The 27925-nt window shown below is 44.8% G+C and overlaps 1 protein-coding gene across 2 annotated transcripts; it reads right to left on the bottom strand.

Moving 5' to 3' along the window:
• Positions 1-15497: 15497 nt before the first annotated feature.
• On the bottom strand, positions 15498-23635 carry LOC118772835 (eukaryotic translation initiation factor 5A-1-like). 2 transcript variants are annotated; one of them, XM_036521460.1, is made up of 5 exons: positions 23345-23635; positions 18942-19130; positions 18297-18401; positions 16027-16158; positions 15498-15722 (listed from the first exon to the last, which is right to left on the bottom strand). In XM_036521460.1, exons 2-5 carry the CDS (start codon positions 19107-19109, stop codon positions 15660-15662), a joined length of 468 nt encoding a protein of 155 aa, XP_036377353.1. In that variant the 5' UTR covers positions 19110-19130; positions 23345-23635; the 3' UTR covers positions 15498-15659. The 2 variants fall into 2 exon arrangements, with proteins under 2 accessions (XP_036377353.1, XP_036377354.1); XM_036521461.1 differs by lacking the exon at positions 23345-23635 and adding an exon at positions 20912-20966.
• Positions 23636-27925: the final 4290 nt, after the last annotated feature.

The following is a 27925-nucleotide window of genomic DNA, read 5'->3' as shown; positions in this document are numbered from 1 at the left end:
TTAAATTGAATGTGGGATAACATTTTTGTTTTTTTCTACATATTAAACATCTTATCTGATCACAATTTCGAAAATCGTGAAATATGAAATGTATACGCGTTTGTTGATTGCAAGAGGGCTGTGTCATATGTAACATTTTTGTTTGTTGACCATACAGTCAATACAATAGAATGGAAAGATATTGATGATTCACATATGAACCAGTCCCTTCAGGTTTGGAGCCTGGAGGTGAAAGTGGAGACCAGCAGCCTGGAAAGCCTGCTCTAGCTTTAGCCCATACATGGCCTCTGTCTCCCTCTCTTTGACTCATCCCCTGTGATGCTCTGACCATAGGCCTGTGTTCAGGCTACTCCTGCTGCTTGGCTTGGTCTTTTGAATCCTGAAAACAGGCTGGCAGCCTCTTGCGGTGACACCTAAGGAAATGGAAGCCCTTGTGTATTTAAGTTCACATCAGACTGGTACCAAAGTAGGGTGACCATACATCCTCTTTTTCCCGGACATGTCCTCGTTTAGAGACGCATGTTTTAGGTCCCAAAATGAAGACATGTCCGGGAAAAAGAGGACATATGGTCACCCTAACAAAGACTAATTGCACTGTAGCAGTGCACCGTTTCTGTGCTCAAAATTTCCTCTGAAGCATGACTGCCGGACCGCTGTTTTCTGTACAAGCTGCTTATTCCAGGGGTGTCCAAACCTCTCCTGGAGAGCCACTTGTCCTGCATGTTTTAGATCTCTCCCTGCTCCAACACAGCTGATTCAAATGATCAACTCGTTATGAACTCCTGAAGCTGCTGAATAACAAACTGATCATTTGAATCAGCTGTGTTGGAGCAGGGAGAGATCTAAAACATGCAGGACAAGTGGCCCTCCAGGAGAGGTTTGGACACCCCTGGCTTATTCAGTCGTTGTTTGCCAATGCGCACTTTCCTCCAAGCCTAGTTAGTGCACCGCACACGCAATTTGTATATGAATGGCGCTTTCTCCTGCCTCTGGAAAAGTACAGGCCAATTACTTAAAGAGTATATATAGCTTGGTAATATCACAGGATATTGATGAAGAAACACGTATATTCATGCTGTATGATCAACAGCGTTCATCCGTGTTTGGGCCAGAACATGTGCATGTATCATAAAATGGGAGCATTTGTATTCATCGCTGGAAATCTGCCAAAGTGAATGAACCCTGGCATAGCTGTCGCCATAGTTATGGCCAGTCTCATACCACTTTTCATGTAGGTGTGGCATGGCCATACCACATTTCGTTAGCAGATAGTATTACCAAGCATCCGTAAAAATTCAAAAGTGACAAGAGTGTGCGTGCATGCGTGAGCATATGCAGATTTGTGTCGGGTAGGGTAATCAGGATGAGCAGGTCCGAATTTTACGGCCAAATGCGATACTCACGGACCCTGCTCTGTCCAGGTGTTTGGTAAGTTCGCCCGCTGCGTAACGAGTGTAATTTGGTTGTTTGGCTTTGTGGTTGTGTACAAGTTAACTGTAGTATTGTCTTATACCTATGTGATATCGATAAAATGTTAGTTTGCTGCAAAATGTGGTAGGTAATTTACAAACGCCAATGCTTCAGTTAGTACTTGCTCGCTAGTAGCGCCGTCTAACCTTCCATGAAACCTAAGGTGATTAAAGTTATCTTGCCAGCTAATTAGTTTCTGAACGTTGTTTGTTATTAAAGCAACAGCTCACGAGGAAATGTGCATTACGATCTTTAGCACCACCTCGGCATCACGGAGTGCAATCAATCGCAGTAGTGCACATCGTCGATTGCGTTAAGTTTCATGGTTGTAATGTTGACCTGCAGAATTGGGCTATATTGCATTTAGTTTTGCTTCGCTTTGAAGACAGCTCGCGTACCGTAACTGGGTGCTGTGATTGCGTGTTAGCCAGATCAGATTGATATTGAAATAGCTGAAGCTAGCACAGCAATTTCAGGATAGTCGGGTATTACTACATAGGCAGCCATTAAGTGACGTTATAGATAAGGCGTCTGAAACGAGTATCAATATTGCTGGCATGGTAATGATATTTAGCCACTATTGAAGTTAAGCGCAGTTTTCTAAATGCTTAATATTTTGTCCTTAATAATGGCAGGCGAAAGGACGCTCATTCGACATCAAATGAGCTGAATTATTAGCATCTTTTTCAGCATCAAAGCACGCTTAGAGGAGGCTTCGACCAGAGACAAGAAACGGACAAAGGGAAAGGAACTAAAGAAGGAAATAAAGGAAAATGAAAGGAGTGTGTTGCATGTTGCTGTTGGTTTTGAAAAACATATTTCAGACACTTAGTAAAAAAATGATACTTATTTATTGGGGGCGGGGTTGAAAGCTTTTCTTTTTGTCTGCCATGCCACTTTCAGACCGGTAGTAGCAACCTAAGATCCAGATATTAGCCCCATAACAGATAAGCAATAAATGGCATAGGCCTACATTTTCAAATTTGTAGAAATTATTCACATAATTATTGTGAATTTGGGTGTAGTTCTGAGAATGAATTTTAACACTGTGAAGTTGTGCTCACAAATAAAGTTCTGATAAACGCCCTATTTGCTTTGGCATAAATAAGCAGGAGTTTTAAGTGTTTGCTGACAACACAGCTTTCCAAAAGAAACAATAAGAGGCGCATATTCCCAAAATGGCCAGTTGCGTCGTTTCAGATGTCGGGAATCGGACCGAAACACAGTTCGCTGGTATTTTGAGAAGCAGGGCGTCTCTTTCCCTCTCTCTCCTCACCCCCACGCCGGTGTCCTTTTGTTTTCACCCCAAATTCCATCTTGTCTGTTTACAGGCTTCTACCATACAGGTGGTCCTATGGAACGGAAAGTCCTTCACTAAGGATTCAGATTTTACATAAGTGTCTCGGCTACATGTAGTATCGAAACATGATAAAAAAAAATTAGATAAACGAATTTAGGCTTCCTACATATAAATTAAGACGTTCCGGTCAAAAATTACTCTCTCCGAGTTGTTGTTCTTACTTGTGCAGCTCTGACTGATCTGACTAATCCCATCTCTCGCTCAGATTACAGGTTTACAGAGATAGAAAAAGGAGGCGTCTAATTACACAGGAACCGTGTTTAAGTTTAGGACGTCTTCACAAGTTATGTTGAAACACTAAAGCCTCTAAATGAATGTAAAAGAAATGACTTTCTGGACAAGTTTTTACTAATTTTATCCTGTCTACCCGGAAATGTGTAAGGGACTGTATAAATCCATACGGATTTAAATTTGATGAAGTACTTCGGATGGAGTGGGCTGTACTGACATCTAGAGGAAGCAGTATGAACTCTGAGAGAGCGCATAACATACAGCTTGTGGAAAAATGTTTGTAGGACGTTTCTTCAGAAGAGACTTTCTTACTGTGTCCGTAAATCAGGTCTTTGCCCGCCCTCCATCTGCATTTGATTCAATCAACGTCGGAGAAACTACTAAAGCGACATCAAACAGGTCTATTGACGTGCGTGTGTTGATTATTAGCTGCAAAGGTTGTGGTTATTGATCGCTTTTGTCACTTTATACGTAGCTAGAAATGAATGAATGAATATCGATACACAAAATTGCCACTGTAAGCCAGGCAATGTAGTTATAGCGCGAGCCATTTTGAGCAGTCGCATTATTTTTGTATACGCTATCCTTGTTCTAACACATGCATGATTGTACAAATATATCTGTCCGCATGTGTAATTTCTCATGAGTGGTTAAAAATCAAAAACCACCAGGGTGAAACCATGGAAATTAAGTGAGCGTCTAAGGTGTTTTTTAACGATGAGAATACATCATTTATCGTTTAATTTTAATGCAATGTACTCTCACGGCTCTGAAATACCAGTGTTTGTTCACATTTATGTAAAATCATACAAATTAATTAAACTGTCACCAAAGTTCCCAAAACATGAGTCAGTGGGGCATAGTAGTTGGAATTTTATTGAATGTACTGTAATTAAATAAACAAGTAATAATTATCTTTAAGAACAAACAACACAAATGGTTGCAAATTAGCCACAGAAAAGCACTTCGCCAGGGTTTATCAGATTAACATTTATCCAGCTGCAGCTTGATCCCCTCCAAAGTGTAATCACATGGAAATTCAGACAGGCAGCCTTATGCTGGGTTTTTGTTTGAGCTGTTCAGCTGTGGAGAGTGTAACTCCTGATGCCTGTGAAAGCAAGCAGGGGCACATTCATGAGGTTAACACAGGCTGTTCCTCCAGTGATTGTTTTAAAAAATACTTTAAGAGCTTCAAGTAAGAATTACTGAAGCAAGTGGATGAGTGGCAGACAGACTCACTTAGGGAGGGATTTACCCCCACAACCCACTGGACTCCTCCTCTCCTCCCCTCCAAGAGTCTTTCCTTGGAAGTGTTCCAGCAAAAAGTCGCTTTAACTGGAGAAGTGCTGCGGATTCCCTTGTGTGTCAGCTGAAGTATTGTGGCTCCAGTTCGCCCCCTGGTGGTTACAGATCCCACTGACACCCTCTGAACCAATCCAGCGTGCGTGTTCATCCGCTGCTCTCCCGCGGTCACCTCTCTGATTGGACAGACAGCGATCGAGCCGCCAACGTCCCGCCCCCATTAGAGCACAAGTCACACTCACAGGAAGAGACGGAGGTGCTCCTCTCCATGACGATGGACCGCTGCGTGAGGATGTCTCCGACCTTTTTGACCCCGAGACTCCAGTGTTGCGAGGCCAGCCTGAGGATGACCCGGTCCAAATGGCGGCGCTTGGGACAGGTGACCGTGGTCCGGCCAAAGCCCCACGGACCTGCAGAGAGACACGCAGGCAGGGAGCAGGATGCCAGATGCCTGCCAGGATGATCGTAGCGATTTGGACGTGTCCCCCAGGTGGCGGATGCCTGTGGGGTGGGGACGGGCGTGTGCCCAGAGCCCTGCGGGAGGGCGTACAGGGGGCTCTGCAGGGCCACGGCGTGCAGGGGACTGGGGTAGCGGTATACCTCGCTGCTCCGGCTGGACACCAGGTCACACCTGTACTGAGAGTCCAGCGTCACCTGAGTCTGCAGGATGCCAGACATGTGCTCCCAGTGAGACTCGGGGCAGAGGTCGGCGACGGACAGGAGCCCACTGGTGGGAATGACCGCGTCCCCTGCAGCCTGGTCCTGCCGCTCTCCCCCGGCCCCGCCCCCGAGCAGGAGAGGCCGCCTCTGCAGGGTGGAGCGCGAGGCAGAGGGACTGAAACCCGCATCGCCATCTTCCTCGCCGGCATCATCGTCGTCGCAGAATCCGGAGCTGGCTCTCGAAATGGAGTCTGCCTGCCCCAGGCTCTCCCTCAGTGGTAGCGCCCCCTGTGATGTGTGGCGGTACTGCAGGTGGTAGCAGGGCAGTAGCAGGTCTTCCAGGGACCAGCTGGACCAGGCCTGTGTCCCTCCAGGCCACGCTTGGACGCTCACAGCCTCCTGGGACAGGCTTCGAGTCAGTCTCAATCCAGCCCCACCCTCCAGGACGCGGTACTGGTAACAGCGTGGGGGTGCACTGGGGGAGCGCCTCTTCGCCCTGTCCCCTCCCGCCGCGCTCAGCCTCTCCTTCCCCAGGGCTGCCGCCACCCTCCCCGTGTGTTTGGCCCTCAGGACCTCCAGCTCCATGAGCCCGGCCAGGGCGGCCCGAAACCGCTCCCTCACCCGCTGCCTCTCCGCCGCCGTCAGAACCTCAGCCGGCACGTTCTCCTGTTTCCCGCCGGACGCCATCTGCCCCTCGTCCTCCGCTCGCTAATGAATTAGTTATACGAAATTTAAAAAAAAAAATACACAAGAACAAAGGTGAACAGGCTCAGGTCTTGGTCCATCACACAGTGGACAGAGGGCTATTTATTAGAGTCAGGGAGGGGGGGGCGGTGCCAGTTGCTTTCAGCACTGTAATTGGCTGATAGGATTTTCAATAGGCTTTGACTGGATGACAATAATGATGAAGGGGTGAATCACCCTGTAAGAGTGGATTGAGATAAAAGAGAAAAAAAAGCTCTTTAAAGATAGCTAGTGCTAATGATAAAATGTCTTCAAGCTGCCACTTATCACAGTTTACACTCGTTGCACAATCACCTCTCTCACTTGGGAAGGCATTCCTTACTTTGCAATCATGCCTGTTGATGTGGTACATATTTAAAAAAGTTCGAACTTTTTTTGTTAATAAAACAAACCTGTTACCTTTGCGTCCACCTGAACAGAACAGGCTGTTTGAGTGATTTTGAGCAGATTTTGAATTCATTCAGTGGGGTTACATGCACTTTTCTGGGAATACTTTGGCCCCTCGTGAGCCTGCTGCCAGATGAGGTTAACTGGGACCAAAGACGATGAACGCCAATGCTACAAAGCAACTAAAGCAGCTCTTCTGTTTTTTCGCTCATTTTCAGAGTCAGAAGAAACGCACGAGTGCAATCCCGAAAACAAAAAAATGCGACCACACTGCAGATGTGCTCTTCTTCAGTACTGTAGACATGCTGCTTCAGTGGCAGGACACTGTGGGGACATGCCCCCCAAAAAGTGCCACCAGACGAGGAGTCCCACTGCCAACCGTGGCTGCAAATGTTGATTGCTTCCTAAAACTTACCTTTTAGGCTGACACCTTTAACTGCAGCAGACATCAAGCTGTGTCTTTAGCATTGCGGCTACTGTGGGATCTCTTTTACGCATTGTTATGCAAACATGCGTCTGCAGATGCCGCATCAAACGCCTTTGAGTCCTCAGCCACTGATCTGTGAAGTTTCTTGAAAGAAGCTTGCCTTTTACATTTAAACTGAACTTTTATAAATTCAGTTGTACATCAGTGTGAGATATTACAGATATGCGTATTTTAGTACAAGTGTAGGTATAGCGTTTTTAAATGGAACCTTGTAATATGAATGGACCAACTATATGTGTTCTCCACTAGGCTTACCTACAGATCCTGCTGTAATTCCTGTCTAATAAACAGCCTTGCTCTTCAGCAGAGTGAAAGGTTCATTTCACTGCATGCTTTTCAGGTTGACGTGAGCACAAAATTCTGCAGCGACGGTGTTGATACTGCAAGGTTACCTTTTCTTCAGCTGTGCAGGTGAGATGTTCACTACAGCTGCAGACATTTTAAAAGGCTCTCACGTAAAACCCATTCTGTGGCGTCTTGATACGTTAACACGACACGCAACATGTACTCCTCCAGAAAGTCAATTTAGTAAAACTGTAGGGTACAAGTGGGTTGGACAGTTTCACAGTAAATGTGGCCCTCACACAGGCAGGCCCAGCACTATATGGAAGTGCTTAGGGATGCGGTGCACCCTGAGTTGTCTCCTTAATCCTGATGTCTGCATAGTATTTATGACTTTTTGTGCACCTCCATAGATTGTGATTGCACCCGGCTGTATTTTCTCCAGACGCTGAGCCTGCACACAGGTGTGTCACAGCCCGCTGTCTGTCTGTGCGCACATGTGAAACCCCCACCCCTAGCAGTGCTTCAGTCAGGGGTATCCCACCCTGCTTCATTCTGGCTGATCTGGGAAAATTAAAGCTAGCATTTGTCCTTCCCTGAAGCCACCCCGCCTAACCTGTCTCATGGATTGCTCTCCTTCAGATTACTCTTCAGATTCAGATTACATTACATCTTTGGCATTTAGCAGATGCTCTTATCCAGAGAGACTTACATTGTTTTTTTTTTTGTTTTTTTTTTACAGTGTTATCCATTTATAAAGCTGGATATTTACTGAGGCAGCTTAAGTACCTTGCCCAAGGGTACAGCAGCAGTGCCCCAGTGGGGAATTGAACCGGCAACCTTAGTTATGAGTCCTGCTCCTTAACCGCTATGTTACACTGCCGCCCCAGATACTCCCTGGTAAGGTGTTTCAGCTGCCTGTACAGAGGAGCAGAAGTAAAAAACAGCTGTATTTCTGTGTAATGGTGTATTACACAGGTCAGTTGCCTAACAAACATCTCCAGACCTCAGTAAATATGACTGCCTGCTTGCATTCCCAGGACAGACAAGAACAGTTTTTTTTTTTTTGAAGTGTATCTCTGTTTTTGTTTGTGGTATGTGTACAGCATAGCAGTTAACATTTAACCAGCTGCAACTATTTGGAATCATATGCAGGTGCACACGTATACCAGCAGTGTGACTTCAAACAGTAGTGTGGCCCTTAACGCATAGCCTCTACAAAATTCAGGTTAAATTCATTCACAATGAAAACCTTCAAAAGCAGGTAGTGCTGTGGGTATTTTTTAAAATGATGCAATGTGGCTACTTTTTGAAATGTACTTTCAGTTGTGATGCTGTAGTGTGGTGGTGGTGGGGGGGGGGGTTAGTCAGCACACTGCATTAGTGCCCCCCTGTGTCCAGTTATTTGTTTGTTGGGAGGCAAAGCTGACAACATCCAGTAGATCTACAATGCATAACAGCATTAGCCAGCCACTCAGACTGAAGGATTACTCAAATGAACCTGCAAAGCACATATAACTCCATGTTTTGGTATGGTCAAATGCTTAGGGAAATTCTTGGACCTACTGAACATGGAGAGAGAAGCTACCTCTCTCCAGGACTTTTGATTTTAGATTTCTTGGAATCGGTGACACTGTTTGGATTTTACTTGAGTCAAAAAGCATTTCCTCTAAAACAGCAACATATATTTGTAATGTTTATCATGAAAGATGCATTGTAATGTGATGTGATGTGTTGTAATGTGACATTATCGAACAATTATGTGGTTCGACCTGTAGATAAAGCAATCACGCGTGATACGAAGTTTAGCGGATCCCGTCCGCTACAGAATGAATCAGGTCAAGGGTGAACTTCAAAGAAGGCCGATCATCTTGACCTTCTTCGCATCCGTTTGCTTTTATTTAAAAAAAAAATCGACCATGTACACATTCATTTAATCAATCTTAAAAGGTGCCGCGAACAAAATGCCACAGTAAACAACAGATAGTCGAACACTCTTTGGTGATTTATCAGTGATATATCTGTGCAAGCGTGAACTACCACCGCTTTGATCTATACGTCGCGTTTGCATGCTAAACGTGTTTCGGTAATGCATAACGTTGATCGATTTCACATGATAGAGGTACCTAACTAAGGTATACAGATATCACATGATTCAGCTAGTTAGCTGTCTTAGAGTGAAGTAAACAAGTGATAAATATTGCTGGCGAGCAGCGAACCGTTCGACACCCATTAGTAGCTTGCTAACAGAGAGAGACATTTCAAACTTGGGTGTCTGTAACCACCAGTATTGAATAACTTACATTAATGTAAGTGGAAATACAGTATAATATAAACTAGTCAGCTGCCGACGACTTAAAAGAATGTCACTTGCTAGCTAGCTAAACCCACACAAGCGATCAAACGGCATCTTAGCCAGCGTAGGCTACTTATTTCCCTGAGGTAGGTACAAGAGCATGTTCCCGGAGTTAAATAACAGACTAGATGTCGATAGCTGATTGCTGCTGACGGTGTTTGATCCGTTTTTGTTCCTTTCAACTTAAAGAACGCCGCGATCTCCCATGTGATACATATAGTTTTTTTTTCTGCTCTGTCTAAGGGGCTCGTCTAACCCAAACCATCTCATGACCTCCAACCGGAATCCAATTTGATGCAACAACGGGTCTAATTAAATATAGGTAACAACCACAATAAGACCAAAATGAATCCCATTAGATGAACTGCCTATTTATTGAACTTGAATGGAATTTTTAAAAAGTGGTACAGTGCAATATAATGCTTTAATAAATCAGTGAAAGAACTTGTATTTACGTGCGCCATGTCCCGGCACTAATTTGGGTTTGCTGCGCGAATTGCGTAAGACGTTGAGGTTTGAAGTATATCGCCCGGCCGCCTCAGAAAGTTCCTGTGTGTTGACGGAACTTTCAGTTATGCAGTTTAAATTAAACAGTTACGCAATATAAATTAAGTTTTGCAGTATAAATATTTCACAGATAACTAAAACCCCAGCCTCTTCTCCACAGAAAAGACGCATATATATTTTTCAAACCTGTGTTTTGACAGATTACAGAAGCAAGCGTTGGGGAGATCGTCGGTTACATCACCTTCATTACATTCAGTTATTTTTTCCATGAGAGAAATTTTGTCATGTACCGCTGGATCTGTACGGATAACCGACAGGAGGAACTACCTACACAAGGACAGAGAATGTGGCGGTTCTCCGATTCTTATTGTCATATTTGTTTTTTAAAAAGCATAAAATGCGATCCAGACTGTCGGGATTCTGCTGACATTTGGAATAAGAAAAAGTGCAAATACGCTAGATTTCCCTAAAATCAGCCCACTGTATAGTTTAAATGTAAAACCATTTGCAGCTGTTTGTACATTATATATTTTCATCCCAGACATCCTTTTCCAAGGCAACTCGCATAGCTTACACTTTTTTAGTTTACCCATTTATACAACTGGGCGAAACAACTGAGGTTAAGCACCTTGCTGAAGGATACAGCAGCAGTGCTATGCCTGGGAAGTTACTGACCACAACTAACCTCAATGTCACCCCGTCTGTCTTTAAATAGCTGACATTGTCTCCCACAATCTGATTGGCGTCCCAGTCTTTCTCCAGATTACGGTGGTAATGTTACGGAAACAGCGCTAAGAAGTTCGCTGACAGCAAACTGACATGGCGCATATTTGCCATGATTAGCATGATCTGAGATGTTCCACGGAGAGGTGGAGACGTTTTAAACCTGCCCTGTTTAGTCCATCTTTTCTTTTATTTCCGTAGAGACCCACAGGGGTCGCTGAAAGATCCAAAGGAAATCGTTGACAAAGCAATTAAATACACAGGGTATTCTGTGCTGAGGATCACTGATTACTGTCACGCATTCTGCGAGAGAGGACAGCAAGCAAGCACGCCCTGCGGCTGCTTTATGAGGTGATGACCTCTGGCTGCAAGCAAACTCAAGATCAGCAAACACCCGTTTGCAAAGACCTTTAGCAGGGTATTCACAAAGAGCCAGGGAAATCTAAGGGCGATTTCTGCTGGTAGACAACTCATAAAATCTGTTGGTCCAGTCCCTCTTTCAGTCAGGTTCATTCGTAAGGACTTTCTGGTTGAAAAGTCTCCTCGTCTCTCGTCCTCCGCGACAGTGGTGATGTAACGGCGCGGGCATGTTTATTTTTCCACTCGCGCAGCCTGCTGCGTGTCACATGGGTGACTCAGAGCTCGCAGCAGCGACGGGCAGAGTGGGGAGGGAAGCCCAAACCACACACACACACACACACACACACAAACGTGTGTGCCACTGCAGGCTGTGTTCATCAGTGACAGTGACTTTGCTTCCTAATCCATTGTTTTACACTGCGGAGTGAACTGGCTATATGAGGTTCGGGCACATATCAAAATCCAGACACAGTGTGCTGGTGGCTCTTTGGGCTCAAATCCTCACAGTTTCACTTGCCCTGACCTCAGCTGCTGAAATACAGAGGAGAGCAGCAATCAATCCCTGCCTGTCTGTCACATTTAAAACATGAAGCTTAACCAAAGTTGCTGGAGATGTCTAAATTTTAAAAGCAGCACTAATGACTGGTACTTATTGATATAAGAGCTGGCACAGTCACTCCTGGCCTCAGACTGATTTACGGAGTTGAAGCTGTGTCATCTGAGAATTGAATTTGAATTTAACTGCTTTGAATATTGTTTTGGATTGTTTTTGAATTCCACCATCTTAAGTAGAAAAAAATAATGATTATCATTGAAATTCATAATTGAATGTCACTTGGCATTGCATTTTATGTTTGACACTGGGGGCAGCAGTGTGTTGTGGTGGTAAGGAGCAGGACTTGTAACTGAAAGGTTGCAGGTTCGATTCTCCATTAGGGCACATGGATCTAATGTAATAACTGGTGTCTGGTGTCCTGTCCATGTAGAGACCATCTGATGTTTGTGCAGCCTGGAAGTGATTCTTGTGAACAAGCGCTATATTTCAGTCAAGGGGCGATGTGCAAATGAGACTTCAGGGGCAGCAGTGTAGCATGGTGGTTAAGGAGCAGGATCTGTAACCGAAAAGTTGAAAGGGTGAAACAAGGACATGCTTAAGACACAAGCTTGGTGCAGTTGGCAAACCAGGAGTGTATTATTTAACAAATGAAGTATGAGTCAGACAGGTGTTGTAGGCAGGTATTTGATGAGAATGAAATGAACAGGTTTGAAGAGAAAACTTGACACTCAACCTCAAACCCAAGGAGGAGGCTTTTTCCCTGCGGAGTTCTTCAGAGGAACCGACAGGCTGGAAGGACAGCACTCGTGTTCTCCGACATCATTCAGGACACACAGCTGAGCGAGTTTAGATTTCAGCCTCCAGATTTGAGCGGCTGTCATCTGAAGCTGCCCGACATTACCTTACAATGTATTACATTATTGTCATTTAACAGACGCTCTTATCCAGAGCAACTTGCATATGGTACAGTTTTAACCGTTGATAGAGCTGGATATTTACTGAGGCAATTCTGGGTTAAGTACCTTGCCCAAGGGTACAACAGCAGTGCCCCAGTGGGGAATCTCACCAGCAATCGGCAACCTTTCACTTACAAGGCCTGCTCCTAACTGCTATGCCACACTTCGGCCTCTTCCAAAAGGAAGGCTCAGCAAATAAAATCTTGCAGTGTAACTCTGGAAGGCTGCCAGGGATGCAGCCTGGAGAAAGCCTCTGTGACAAATTCATTAAACACGGGCTTCTAAAAGTGTTCGTAAGACAAATTCCGCACAACAGCTCCTTTGATGAGAGCTACACAGAGCCATGTGGGAAACTGCAGGCCCCGACAGACTGCCAAAAACATCAATAACTCCATGCCAGTCAGACAGAGCTGCATCAAGAGGAGCACAGCACACCTTTACCCTTCAGCGGAGAAATAACTCTGCAGTGGATAGATGGGAAAATCTGTTAGCATCTTGTTGGCTGTAAAGGACAGGGCTCACCCTGTGCTACATATGGGCTGTCTGGCTGTTTGCGCAGCGCTAAAAGCAAACAGTTTGACACCCAGTTGAGACGAAAACAAACACCACGAGAAGGACAAACCCGTGTACCCAACCGTACATTTCCAGGGCGGAGGGGGCCCCAGCAACATATGATTGAAAACGCCGAGATGTAGAGGGAGGCGATTAGCGTGAGACACCGCCAACTTCACCACCTGTCACACCTGTCAGCCCGGGACTCCCTTTGCCATGTAAATCAGCCCTCCAGGTGGTGCGCTGTCGCGGCCTGCTCGTGCCCGTGCCACCAGCGGAAAATTACCGGTTCTGCACCACCCAGGGAACAGGTTCACGACAACAAACGGGGGAATCGGTGTCTTCAAGAACTCAATTCCCTGCAGGGGCACTGCTGCTGTACCCTTGGGCAAGGTACTTATCCCACAACTGCCTCAGTAAAATATACAGCTGTATAAATGGATAACATTGTAAAAAAACAAAAAAAAAAACTATAACCAACGTAAGTTGCTAGGGATGATAGTGTCTGCTAAATGCCAATAATGTAATGTAATGTAACGCAACTCAGAATGTGGCGAGTCCATTACAAAAAGCTCCCCCACAAGCCGGTAATCTCAGCTCATGGATTACCGAATGTGTCATGCCTGTGGACACGTCCGTGCACTTTTCCACACCCCCACGGAGTGTTCGGGCCTGCTGATTGGTGCTTAGCGGTAGCGAGAGGGCAAATGGAGGGCAGTGGCCCGACTGCAAACGTCCTTCCTGCAAAGAGTTTAAAAGGCGTACGGCCACAGGGTCGAACTCGCAGTGTCTGCTCGTCCTAGAAAGTGCCGCCGGGAATCATCTGAACCGCAAACTTTCAAAGCAAACAAAGAAAAAAAAAGGCGTGCACACAGACATGTGTGTCCAAGTACTGCGGCTTTAAACTCTAACAGAACCTCTCAGCCAACGTCTCTCGACTCCAGGCTTTCCATTGGTCGTTCTGATCATGTGACCTGGACGTGTGGGAGCCAGAGAACCGCCAAGCGAGGCATCAGACAGGTTCAGTTCCTTTGCAGTGATTCAAACGCCTTCCATTCAGTGAGTAACAGTGACCGGTCAGTGGCTCTTGTCCTGCAGGTCACGTTTTTCAGAGGGGCGCTGCCATAGTTCATACTTTACCCTTTAAAAGGGTGTGGGGCCACTGCAAGATTCCCATTACTGCACCTGTTTAATGTCCTCACTCTGGTTTGTGACGTCTGGATATGCTGACGATCATACGTGTACATATGGCACAGTACATTCAGAAACTACAGCAGTTTCACTCCAGAGACACTACAGGGCTCCTGCCACTACCACCTTCTGAGAAGGGCCCATCTTCTCAGTCATCTCTCCTCTCCTCCACTCTGGCCTCCCAGTGGTGAAACGAGCGCCCGCCCCCAAAAGACTCAAAACTCTTCTGCTGAAACTCAATGCAACTAACGCTTAAGTCTGAACACACACTATGTCCTCACACACATTTGCCAAATCCTCATGTTTCCTCTTGCACCTATTATGGCACTTAATAGAATGTGATATGTGATGAAATGACTGAGTCAGACTGACACAATTAGCACAAAATAGTACTATTTAATGTTTCTGCTCTCACCCTAATCTTTTCGTATGTACCTCCTGTGGGTTGCTCTGGATAAGAGTGTCTACTAAATGACTAAATGTAATTGTCATGAGATGACGGTTCAGGGTGTCTGAAAAGGAATTCAAATGAAACTGAACACAATGGCACTGGGGAGACCTTAACTCATTTTTAATCATGATAAATACAATAAAAGAAACAAGCAACTGGAGTCTCTCTATTTTTTCCCGACTTTATTCATATTTTTTTTGCTAACTCCAGTTGGTGACAAAGGCCTCGAGTGGAAAAAAAAAAGGTTTGAAAGGTTTTCAACTTTAACGCCCTTCCCGTGATTGAGCCCCTCTATAGAATGCTACAAGGCGTTGGTAAAACATTCAGAAAAGCCTATCTAGGTGAGATGCGCACAGGCCTGGACTCTTGCAGTTGCCAGTGACAGCCAATGGGTAGGCGTCGTGTTCAGAGATAACGCCCCCCATACCCACCACGTCTGTCATGGCTTTTGAGGGAGGCTTCCTCAAGGTGGAACAAAAAGAATTCACTTAGGTTTGTCTGAAGGAGGTGAAATGTTTTGAGAGAGCCCAATGCCTGCTCTTAAGTGCTAACTACCGACATCCCAGCTTTCCACAGTGAGCCTTGACTCCAGGATACCTGGTCTCCGGTTCAGTTTCTGTTGCAAATATTTCCCTCATGGGAACAGTACATCTCCCCAGAGGAGACAGTAAAAATAAAAATTGTCAGTTACGTCTTTTGTTCCTCTTCTCTACAACTTAAATGCATATTTTTTCCCCCAAAAAGGCATAAATTCTGCACTAATCTAAGAAATATAAAAAAATAATCTTACAAAATTGGATCCCATTTTTTTTTTTAACATTCAGGAATGTAAGTGGCAAGACTGACATTTTTGAAGGCAAAATTAAAAGAAATGAAGGCAAAAAAAACAAAACAGTGATTTGGCAGAATGCCAAAAGGCCTATGAGACAAGCTGTATGTAAAAAGGTCCAGCAAGATTTTAGAAGGATAAAAAAAAAAAAAACAATCTGAGGTTGTAGGTGCAGGCTGCAGCTTTGGTGAGAATTAGAACCAAAATGTAAGATTTGTGGTAGGAGTCATCTCAGCCTTGGAGCCCAGTGCGGTCCTATTTACCCACTGACTTGATGGCAACAACAGCCTCTTCCTCCATGGCAGACAGCATGGATACCTGCAGAAACAGGGGTTTAGTTGTTTAGTGGTACTACAGATGCTTGCTTTACCCTCCTGAACACGTTCTGCTCCTGGGAGTTGCAATGGAGCGTTCTGCAGGTAAAGAGGATACAGCCACAAGAGTTTAACAGGGGGCTGCTGTCATTTTTTCTTTCACCTGGTTTCATGGGGGGGGGGGGGGGGGTGTTGTGTGGTACAGTGGTTAAGGAGATCTGCATGTGACCGGGTGGCTACGGGTTCAATTCCGGGGGTTGGGAGGCCAGTGCAGAGAGGGGAGAGGGGGGTGTCCCCAACACACTCACCATCACATCTTCCCCGGTAGAAAATCTGCTCTCAATCTCTTTGCCAAGGTCCCCCTCTGGAAGCCTGAGATCATCTCTCACTTCTCCACTATCTGTTAGCAGGGAGAGATACCCCTCTGTGATGCCAATTAGCTGGAAAATACAAACAGCACAATGAAGTGAATGAAGGATATAGATATTTATATAAATAAATGAAGAGAGAATCTGTGGAAGGATATTTCCAAAAGCTGACAGCAGTAGTGTATCTGAATGTTTACATAAAAAAAAAACATACAAAAAAGTAAAGTAAAACAAGTCACAGTATGTACACATTTCTCTGTGCACTCAGTTTAAAACGCCTGCCTGGAAGTGAAACTAACTCATTTAAGTCATTTCCTTCAGTCTCACTAGATACTAGACACCAGCTGGAGCGGCCACAGCAGGCATCACCTGCAACAGCAAACGCATGCTGTCTACTTGGCGTCATTACCCCCATAAATGTGGGAAGCTATTCTATGTGTTCATAACTATGAAAAAAATTTCCACACTGTGAGTGTGAAATTTATCTTTAACTGATAGCCACCTATGAACTCTTGCTCTGCTGACAGAAAGCTGATGTTGAGGCAGCCTCTGTAGTCCACTTTATTAAGTAATAAAACCTCAGAGAAACAGAGCAAAGTCTGAATTCGAGACTACACTGAAGCATATTCAAGGAAATCCTTTTGTTAACTTTTAACCCAACGGCCTGTAAGTGTGACGGGCAGTCTGCAAAGACAGTGGCAGCTCCTGATAATGCAGAGAGGACTGAGCCTTCATCAACCCCCAGACCGGTGAACCTATCACATGCTGTTTTGACTGATCCCTGTGAACCAATCATAGTGTTTTTTGTGACAGAGAACAATGCAATAAATGTTTCATATGAGCCCGACACTGTAGCTCCTTCCGTTATGAGGTTCCTGAAACCTCACGCTCCCCTCACTACCTACGATGATGGAAGAATCTTGTGGGGCCAACTACAACAGTGGGGGCGGCAGTACAGCATAGTGGTAAGGAGCAGGGCTTGTAACCCGGAGGTTGCTGGTTCGATTCCCCGCTGGGACACTGCTGCTGTTCCCCTGGTACTGGTTCCAAGGTACTTAACCCACAGTTGCCTCAATAAATATCCAGCTATATATATGGATAACACATAAAAACCTAACCTATGCAAGTTGCTCTGGAAAAGAGCACCTGCTAAATGACAATGTGAGCGAAGCACAAACAACCAACAGAGTTATCGTGTGCAGAGCTCCTAGCCCAGGACTCTGTGCCATGTTCTCCTATTACACTGACATACTCCATTCTGGAGGGCCACAGTGCTGTAAGAACACTTACAGTGGATATCTATACACACTCTGAAAGCTCGTAAATGTGGAGGCTGCACTGGACAGACGGTGCAAATTCTTAATGACTCCAATAACTAGACGCATGAACAAAGCAGGAAGAGGTGGGACCTCCTTGGTGGAAGTCAAGGCAGCGAGGGGAGAGGGACATTGCTGAGATTATGCCAACGTTCGTTTTAACCTGAAGACCACACCCCATGGTGCCATGCACACTGGGTTCAATGTGCAGCAGAGTGGTACAGCGTTAATGAACAGGGCTAGTAACCCAAAGGTTGCTGGTCCACCTCTCTGGCGGAACTACGGCATTTTGCTCTTGGGCAAGGTATAGTCAATATCCTTGGAAAACGCCCAGCTGTATAAATGAACGTAAACATCTGAAGCGATGCAAGTCGCACTAAGAGAGAGCATCTGGTAAGCAACTGATGTAATGGATTCTAAGATGCACCACTGTTCTGTGGGGATGAGATGCCTTCCGGACTGCACTGCCGTTTACCACACTTTAGAGCCGACACACCAGCAATTATTAGTTTAGGATCCCCCTGTCAAGTCTACTACAAGCAAAAAGGACACAGCCACTTTGGATGAACTGGGTAAAATGACAAGACCTGAGAATTGGATGTTTAATGATAATAATGATAATATTTTAGAATGACAGTGACTGGTTTAATTAGGACTGATCCCTGGTCAAGTCCCTGCTGATCCCTGGTCAAGTCCAATCTACAAAAAAATACACCACAGCGCTTCCTTAAATAGAAACATCTAGACTAGTTGGGAGCAAACTTCAGCACGGTAGAAAGAAAGCGTTGGATCTGCCGAATTATTCTGCAAACATTTCTTCATGACACCAATCCACTGGACACAAGGGAATGGGAAATCTCCTAAAAGGTGCCCTATCCAATAGAGCAAACGCACCTGAAGTTCTGTTTTCTTGACGTTGGGGACATCCATGTTGTGGGTGGAAGGACAGATATCTTCATACTTCTTGCCGGTGAAAATGTCAATGCCAACCAAGTGGACCTGCAGGAAGAAATGGACTCTCAGTCTTTTCCTATAAATAAGACATTGAGAAACACTACTCAAAAAATCCCAACCATTCGTCTCAACTAATTTTCAAAACAATTATTTCCTTGACCAGAAAAGTCCCCCCTACCCCCCCGGCCTGGAGCGAACACCTTAACACGTGTGTGTGTGGGTTGGGGCAGCAGTGTAGGATAGTGGTTAAAGAGCATGACTTGGCAACGGAAAGGTTGCCAGTTCGATTCCCCACGGGGGCACTACTGCTGTACTTAACCCACGTGGGCAAGGTACTTAACCTGCAGCTGCCCGGTAAATATAGTAAAGATCTAGCTGTATAAATGGATAACATTGTAAAGACCTGTAATTGATGCAAGTCGCTCTGAATAAGAGCGTCTGCTAAATGCCAATAATGTTATGTAAAAAAAAAAAAATGACACTGGCACCAGCAGAACCCAACACTGTGGAAACCCGGGAGCAGTGGCAGCGGGAGCCCGGGACAGACAGCGCACACCGCCGTGCACACGGCCGCCCGGGCGTTACCTTGGCGTGGCCGTGCTTGCCGGTCTTGGAGGTGGACATTTCGACGATCCGGCAGGGGCGGCCCTTCAGGAGCACGTGGCCGTTCTTGCGCAGGGCGCTGCACTGCATGGGGTACGTGCTGGAGGCCCCAGCGTCCCCAGCGGTAAAATCAATATCAGGGTCTGCCATGGCGGGTCAAAGGACGGGGCGCTGTGGACGGCACAAAAAAAGCACCGTTTCAGAACGGCCAGCCTCCTGTAAATCAAGAACTACTACTGCAGCTATTTACCTTATTCAACCTGGCCTTCGAGGCCATCACAATATATACTAAGATGGCAACAGCAAGGGAGCAAAAATCTTTACAACCAGCGTTACGTTAGCATCAGTGACACCAAGTTCTCACAACGCACAACTCAAACTTTAATTCATAATTCCCCTCATAATTGGTAAGCCTGAATTCAGGAACGGCATAAACATCTGGGTACATAAACACATACACATTTGACTTAACTCACATTTCAATCATTTATGGACACGCTGAGCGTCACATTTAAAAGGTATGACGTTATCGCTAAAAAAAAAAAAAAAAAAACCGAAGCATTTTCTCGTCCAACCAATCAAACAAACCCACTAATGCAAGTTGGACAGCAAGCAATCCAGCAATGTCAAAGACGAGGCTTCCATCGATAGTGAGCAGCAGTCCTGCTTTTGACGCTTTGCTTCGTGGGACACTTTCTGCAGAATGAATGGGGGCCTCGTTCCGCCCGACCCCACCACCCCACCACCCCGCGCCCTGTCCACGTGTCCTCGCTCTGCGCGAGCTTTCATTCGGGAAGCGGAAGCGACAATCATCCGCTAACTTTGCAGCATCATGGTGCTTCCAACGGGAAGCCAGCGCAATGCTTGCAGACAAAACTTTAGAAAAACCCGGCGACTACCTCTCGCAAACCCCGCTGTCTTGCTCCACTGACGATGGAAACCGCGGTCAGTACATCAGACCCCTCAAATAGCATTAGTTTAGCTAGCATTCAGAACCTCAGCCTACTGCGGTTAGCTAGCTGGGTTAGACTTGTTCACAACCGTCTCGCTCACTAGCTAGACAACAATAACATGCATATCGATAGCCAGGCCTGTAACTTGCAACCAGTACACTTTCAGTCCTCACTGTCAACAAACAACTTTGCAGTCATTAACTTGGAATAAACTTAGCAAGCCACTACTGGATCATAGGTGGACCTGCGATCATACCTTTTGCTTATTCCGATAATCAGTTTTGCCGTTTCTTTTAGCTCTAATCCATAAACTGTAGTTACCACAACCGTCTGATTCCAACAATGAAACCAGCTGGCTAGAAACTGCCGTTGACTGTTAGGTCAGTCCATAATGACTAGCCACATAAAGTGAAACTTCACAACAGGAGACTACTTCCAGAAACCCACATTTTGAGTCGCTTCTCTCCTCTTTCATGCTGGAAATGGGTCGTTAACCATCTTGTTATCGCTACCTAACTCTCTAGGGCTAGTCAGACACAAACCAACAGAAAGGCACGAGCAAACACTTAATTTTCAAGATGACAAAATTCTTCGAAGTGGTCACGTGGATTATGCACATAATTTGCCCTCCCTCGTAAACTGACGGGGTGCTTTTCTTTAAACAGAAACGGAGGATGTCGCTTGATAGCCCAAAAAAATCCAACTAACTCGGCTATCAGATCAATGTTTGCAGGCGAGCGCGCGGCAGGCCCCGTGCCTGCTTTTCATTTCAGTTTACCGGAGAGAAGACAAAACATTCAACGCGCATCCACACCCTACTGCCCAAAAGCCGCACCGGTGACAAGCAAAACAACTCCTCAAGACCCCTCGCCGGGCCCCAGGTCCGAGGAAGACACAGCTCTGGCGTGTTTCGCTTCAGTAAAGACTAGTGGATAGATTGCTTCAAGTTCTTTATTATTATTTTCCTGCGGAGAGAAGCACGCGCCATGCAAACCTTACCTTCCAACAAAAAAGGGGAACGCGTTTGCGCATGCGCGCACGGCTTTACTGCGGCAGCCTTCCAGTGGGCGTGGTCACGGAGGAATTTCCCAGGCAACCCTGCGCTTTCGGTGCGAAGCGCCGCGCTGGTTGCAGAGAGCATCAGGCACCGCTCTGACGTACATCTTACCAAATATGCCATATGTTGAGCGGCTGGACTACGTTATAGACTATGTATAAAGGCCGCTTCAACACATGTTTGAGACGTTCTGAGAGAGTTTCTGAAGAAATAAAAAAATCACCAGGGAAATTGTTTAATTGACTGTCAGTTTACATATTACTGTAGCTGTATAGATTTTTTTGCTTTGCTACTTTGCAAAAGAGTAAAACAGCCCATTTAAATTTTCCTAACTCAGCAGTTCAATAATACAAAACTGAGTAATTCGACGATTTAGATCTTGAGTGGAATGCCTATGAACCATTTCCATTTATCAGAAATGGGTTCACCGAACAGCGTAAAATGAAACAGCGACAGTGAAAAAGACAGTGGCCCAGAAGGCAGAGAGGCTCGGTCATCCTCAATTTGGAAAAGAACGAAAGAACCGCCATAAAATTAGAGTATACGAAGCTGACTGCAATAAAACAGTAACTAGATGTGAACTAGTGGTACTCAAACGTTCACATCTTGTTATTATACTATTGATTCAAGCAGGCAAAAGAATACATTCTTCATTATGATTATGACGATTATTATCTTATGAAATGCATAAATAATAATAGGAACAAATGAAAACTAACATACAAATGTGAATAACTGCCTAATGGCACCATAGTTCCTACCCGATACTGCAAAATGCGCGCGCACACACACACACAATTACAAATCACGTGTAAATATGGACGCGCATGCACAACTGACTCAAAAATAACCGTCTGATATTGCAGTACAAACTTGTTAGTTGTGATACCTACAGTCTGGAATGCACCGAAACATTCAGAGTCTGAAGCAATGCTTTACACTTCAGTTTGCCTCTAAAGGATGGAAGACAGCACTTCTTGGGTAAAACTTGGCATGCGAGTTGCTCATGTGACGAAGCTTTCAAAATAATTACTACGTTTTACATGTTTTTTTCTGTATAAGTATAAAATGTATTTCAAAATCTTAAATCTTAATCCATACGATGGAAAAAACGTCACATGCCTAAAGGACCCGAGAGCTCCATTTTTACGCTTCTCACAAACACACACTTCACACTGATTTTCTCTGCTATATAAACAAAGCCAAGTGACCTGCGGTTACCATCCGTTTACGGTATTCTTTCTCATAATTACTTGTGTGAGCCGACTTTTCTCTCTAATAAGTTCGTTTTTCGCGTCTGGACCTTAACAACTTGTTGCTACCATGAAAATGTGGACTTTTGTGATTTGGCAGACTGTGCGCCTGCTTGTTATGCTGCAGTGTTCACACTCCCGTGCAGCGAATCACTGCATCGCATTTACGGATTTATCTTGACAGTACACGAATACTCTTCCGTTAGGGAAAGGTTAAAAAGCTAACCGTAAGGGTGTTTTTGCCAGTTCATACACTAACAGACACCAAAACTAACTAGCACATTTATAACAATCGTTCAATTAATACTTTTGTAGACTTGTGGAAGGCGACATGAAATATTTAGCGTCTAAAATTCATTCTAACACAAAGTGCCATAAACACCAGAATAAGCGCTCAAATAAGACGACAAGCCCAATGCCAAGGTAAGATCTGAATACCTATACACCTGTGCTACAGAACAGCAAATTCATTTCCTATTCAGTAATGACTGGCCCGGTGATGCGGACTCTCGGAAAAGCTATATTACTGCTCTACCCGACAAACTCCACCCCAATGCCACCTGAGAATCTAAACTGCTTCTGCACAATGATATACGAAAACACCACTAGGCGCCCAGATACCAGCATATCATTGGGGGTATATCATATACCCTTTTCTTGTGTTTCGTTGAGTTAGGCCCACGACACCTCGGGAAGGCTCAACAGTTAGTTCTGGCGTCCCAGAACCACACCCCCTCCATACCCGCCCTCACCACCTATGCAACCAATCTATCCTGCTAAACAGTTAACTATGTGATGGAAAACCACTGACGACTGATTATCTATACCAAGCGTCTCCCCGTGAACTAACTTCTGATTGACAACGCTGAAATACTCACCGCTCATAGAGCACGCTAACTTCACCGCTACTGAAGCATACCAGGGCGCACACACTTGCATCGTTACTATCGTCCTTACACTTAGCCTATCCTACTAAATACTCGTCGCTAATAAAGCACGCTAACTTCACACCAGCACAAAAACACTAGCGTCCTCGCTACAGTCCTTACTCATCGTACCATCAAACAGTCGCAGTTCTCCTGACGTTTTCCCTCACATCAAAATGAATAAGAGTTCACTTACCGCACGCTACGCACCTTCTTTCCGACCCCGGCTGACACTGCTCCCGCACCAAACCCACCTGCCTCGTCGCTCTGCAGCCTCTGCCATCTCCTTTACGGCCTGACGTAAACTCTGCCCCCGAATTAACAACCTTATAAATAGCGTCGTAGCCGATCGCGCTACGAAACCTGTACAACCCACCACGCTTGCATACCGGACACTTGAACACTATAGAAGGTACAAGAGTAACCTTTTTAGCTGAGAGACAGTAGCTTTAGCTGAACTGGTTAAAGATAAACGCTTTACTATTAAACAGCGTAGCAGGAGACTGGGGGTCGTTACCAGATGACCATGGCAAAGCTTACAGAAGCTCCGCCCAGCTCCCCCGACTCGTCCAATGAACTGCGAAATCGCTGCTGCAGCGCTGACTTTTCAGAACCTGTGCAGTTCCGACAGATTGACTACGCAAGACGCGCTCCGCAAAGTCACCTCAGAAAGAGAGTTTATGGTGTAGAGTAGGTGAAGGGCGTTTAGGATGAAACCTCGACACATTTCATTTATGTTGAAACATTTTTCATTTTCGGCTCGATTCCCCGCTGCAGCGTTGCACTCACGGGCAAGGTGCTTACCCCACAACTGTCTCAGTAAATACCCAGCTGTATGACTGGACAACAGGAACTGTAACCCTTGTAAATCGCTCTGGATAGGAGCGTCTGCTAAGCAGTTAAATGTAAATGCGAACTCACTCCAAACTAATTAGCATTACACAACATTGTCAGACTACATTCAGAGTGTGACAGTTAACATGTTTACATTTTCATATATTGAAGTGTTTTACAATGACTAGTTATCCATTCCGTCTTTAAAAACGCGTATTTATTATATGATGCCATTACAATAAAATGTCCTATATATTGTTACAGATTGACTCCTATTACGCCCCTACTGAAGTTATTAGTTTGGGTCCCTTTTTAAAAATCCATGACATGTCAGGGTTACAGTTCTAGCGCACGCGTATTTTGCAGAGGTGGACACCCCGGCTTCAGAAAGTAAAAGCCCTGCCACGTATTTATTCCACCCATGCGCTACACCAGCTGAATTTAATTAGCACAACTCTTCAGCAGGTAGAGGAGCTAATTAGTGAAATCACCTTGTTTAGTGAATGGGTAGAACAAATACATGGTAGGACTTTTACTTTCTGAAGCCAGGGTGTTCACCTCTGGTATTTTGTAACTGATACATTTATTTTGGGGTAGCTGGCATTTTTGTAAAGTATTTTAATATATTTCTCACATTTGAGTGGAGTGTTATAATTGAGTGGTGGTGACAATGGTACAATTCCAATCTGGTAATTAAACGCTTACCTAGCCCTAACCCAAACCCAAATTACAAAGTTTAGGCCCACCTAAAAATGAGCCACTTTGCATATTAGTGCTGATAGACACCACAATCAGATTCAAGAGTCCATGCAATGTACTGGTTCAGATGATACAAATTAGAATCCTGAATGTTCCCAATATCTTGTTGAGCAGATGATATTATCACTAAAAATGACTATGTATATCATAATTTTTGAAACTCTGTAACTCTAACTCCCGCATGTCTGTCAAGGTGTTAACATTTTTTGATTTTTATGTAGTAGTCTGTAGCATAATCATATTTAAAAACAATATTCCTATATAAACCTAGAATTTTTTTTTTTTGGGGGGGGGGGAGGAGGGGTGGCTAATCACATTGTTATTATAATGTTATTAACATTAGCTGTAGCTTACTAACCAAACGTTCAGTGTCCGGATTTGCGAGCATACTTAGCGGTCCGGCACATGCTGCTGAGGAACGATGGCAGCCCAATGTTCAGTTGCGTTCAGTTGGTCCGCTAACCCCGTTGCAACAGCTGTGCAACAGCGCGGAGCTGGAGCGGAGCTTATGTGCGGTCCAGCATGCGCCACATTCGACCGGACCGCGACCATCGCAAAGCCAGCAGCGGTAAGGTGTATTAAGTGCTTCAAACAAACGTTTTTACAACAAATCATCATTTACCAACAACAGTCTTCTATATACTGAATAAATGTATGTATATATGTATGTAACTGTGTATGTATGTGTGTGCGCAACATTTAATGACTAGGAGCAAAGACAAAACCATATCAGCACAGGGTACTAGTTTCATTTACTTTTGTATTTATTGAAAAACAAAACAACAACAAAAAGGGCATTATTATGAATGTTTTGTCATTTGAAAACGTAAACCATGAACAGTACTTGGAAAGTCAAGAGACGAGGCGCACACCCGCAGAAAAGCCATCGGCTAGTTCAGCTCTGCCTCGACGAAAGCTCCACCCCCTGGCGAGTGGAGAGTGAAGCAGACACCAAACCCAGAGATGGGCAGGGCCCTCCCCATTTCTGCTCTGCTCCAGTCAGAGGAAGGCCCAAGTGAAAGGAAACAAACCTTAACCAATCAAATCAGCAGAACAGTTTATTGCTAAAACCCTGTTTCAGAGGACTCCCCCTACCCCACCCCCCCACACACACCTGATCTCACCACAATGATTTAGTAATTATTAACTCTTATCTCAAATATAAATATTTATATTGTGCAAACATTACTGGAGACCCAGAAAAACACACCTTTTAAATGCTTAAAAATGATCTCTCCTCTCCCAAATCATAATCCAAACAGCAGACATGAAGAAAATAAAATTCACAAATGATACCACTTTAAAGCTTATAGGAAATAACTGACATTAATACCTTTTGCGTTTCAGACAATCTTGACATTCTTATGCATATTACAAAGCACTTTCACACCAAAGGAAGTGTAAGTCAGAGAAAAAAAGAGAACCCTCTCGTGAACTGTAAATATACAGTGGCCAAAGTTTTTTTTTTTTTTTTCCCCCAAATAAAAACATACCACAGACTACGCATGCACACAGAGGGGAGGAGGATCCGTGACGTCGCCGTCACCAGGATCGCAGCCCCGGACAGGGACCCAGCCATCACAGAATGATCTGACAGCCCTGTAGTTGCCTCGGAAATACTGACGATGCTGCAGCGTCGCAGCAAAGTTCTGAGAGGTTTGTGGGTTAGCAGGAGGAGCTTCTGTCGCCGAGCCCCGTTTGCGTGTGTGTGGGAGAATATTCCTGCGAATATGAAGTGAAGTGTCAACACACAAAGCAGACCCAAGATGGAGGATTCCGTCTCCATCGAAGGTCTGGCGGGCACTGATGCTCTGTCCCTAAGTTCCCTCTCTGAAGTGACCCCGGACTCAGGCAAACACCTGAACCTGCCCCAGAGGGCCTTCGCAATCGGGCTGACAGAAATCCGTTTGTGTCAGACATGGGAAACAAACACATCCCACAGTGCCAACATAAAAAACACAGACTCTCTGTGAGAGATCTCCCATAATCCCACTTCTACATCTCTGATACCACAGACGAGTTCCGCCATCCAGCCAGCACCCTCAGATCATGCTTCCCAGAATATATTCGCAGAAAAAAAAAATCTTAACACTTTAAAGAGAAGTCTAAATTGTGAAGAGGCTGAAAAGTAAGTCACAAAATTAAAGAAATTAAACTCCCATTTTGCTGCAAATTACCGTACAACAGACCTTTACACGATTGCACATATTGAAGGGGCGTCCCGTAAGTGTGGTGTGATAACTGTACTCAAACCTACCAAAGCAACACGACAACATCATGTGTAGATTAATTTAAACTTCCAACGCAGATGTGCAGGAGTGCTGTGATCTGAGCTGAGACAGATCACTATTGCGGTCACTGAACACAACTGACCTCAATAAAATATATATTTTAGCTTTTCCTGAGGTCCGCAACTCTTTGTCATGTTACTCTACCTGTGTTAACAAAAGGTTAATGACACACTGTAGACTCTCTCTGAGGCTGGATTTACAGCACTCTCTCCATAAATGGGGATTAAGACTGAATCTCAGAAATATTCCCTGACTGCCTTTGCCCACAGCATGCTCAAAACGTTGCTGTTACATTGTAGCATTGCCACAACATAGCAACAACATCATAAGAACACTCTGTGTTGGCTGGGAGAACAGTTAACTCCGGTCCACACACCATCCTCATGGTTTCAAATACCTGCACAATTCAACTGAACCTATAAAAGCAGCACAAAAAAGATTTTAGAAAAAAAAAAGTTGTGCAACTACATCCTGCCACTAGGCAACAGTGATAATATCTGTATTACTTGTAAAATATCATGTTTCTGATGATATAATCATTATCTCCTGTCCTTCCAGTACTGTGCCTTTCAGGTGTTAAAGGCTTTTGAATAGACACAGGCAACGTCGAATAAATGGCCCAGACTCTCCTTTTCATGGTTAATAGCGATTCAAATTAAAAAAAAAAAAAACATTGGCTGTGTTCATTATTGACAAAATATTTGTTTGCTCTTATTTTGAAAAGTAGCCATGAGCCAGTTTTGGCACACCTACTTCCTGGTCTGTCCTCTCACACTCCCACTTCAGAATAAAAGCCCAGTTTCTCTGCCCTGTCTGACTAGGGCAGCCAGCCTTACAAAACCAACACAGGTTTGGCTCAGTTGTTGTGCCCTCATGCAAGGAACACATACTGA

Source organism: Megalops cyprinoides, chromosome 2 (genome assembly GCF_013368585.1).
Source record: "Megalops cyprinoides isolate fMegCyp1 chromosome 2, fMegCyp1.pri, whole genome shotgun sequence".
NCBI classification, from domain to species: Eukaryota; Metazoa; Chordata; class Actinopteri; order Elopiformes; family Megalopidae; genus Megalops; species Megalops cyprinoides.
The sequence above is the reverse complement of the archived record's forward strand: the minus strand, read 5'-3'. Positions and strand labels throughout refer to the sequence as shown.

Bases quoted from the DNA above. Each gene is read 5' to 3' on its own strand.
- LOC118772835 (XM_036521460.1), bottom strand. From the start codon at position 19,109: ATGGCAGACCCTGATATTGATTTTACCGCTGGGGACGCTGGGGCCTCC. The intron at 18,402-18,941 runs GTAACGCCCGGG...TTCTTCCTGCAG, and splicing joins GCAAGCACGGCCACGCCAAG to GTCCACTTGGTTGGCATTGA. The intron at 16,159-18,296 runs GTGCGTTTGCTC...TGTATTTTCCAG, and splicing joins TCAAGAAAACAGAACTTCAG to CTAATTGGCATCACAGAGGG.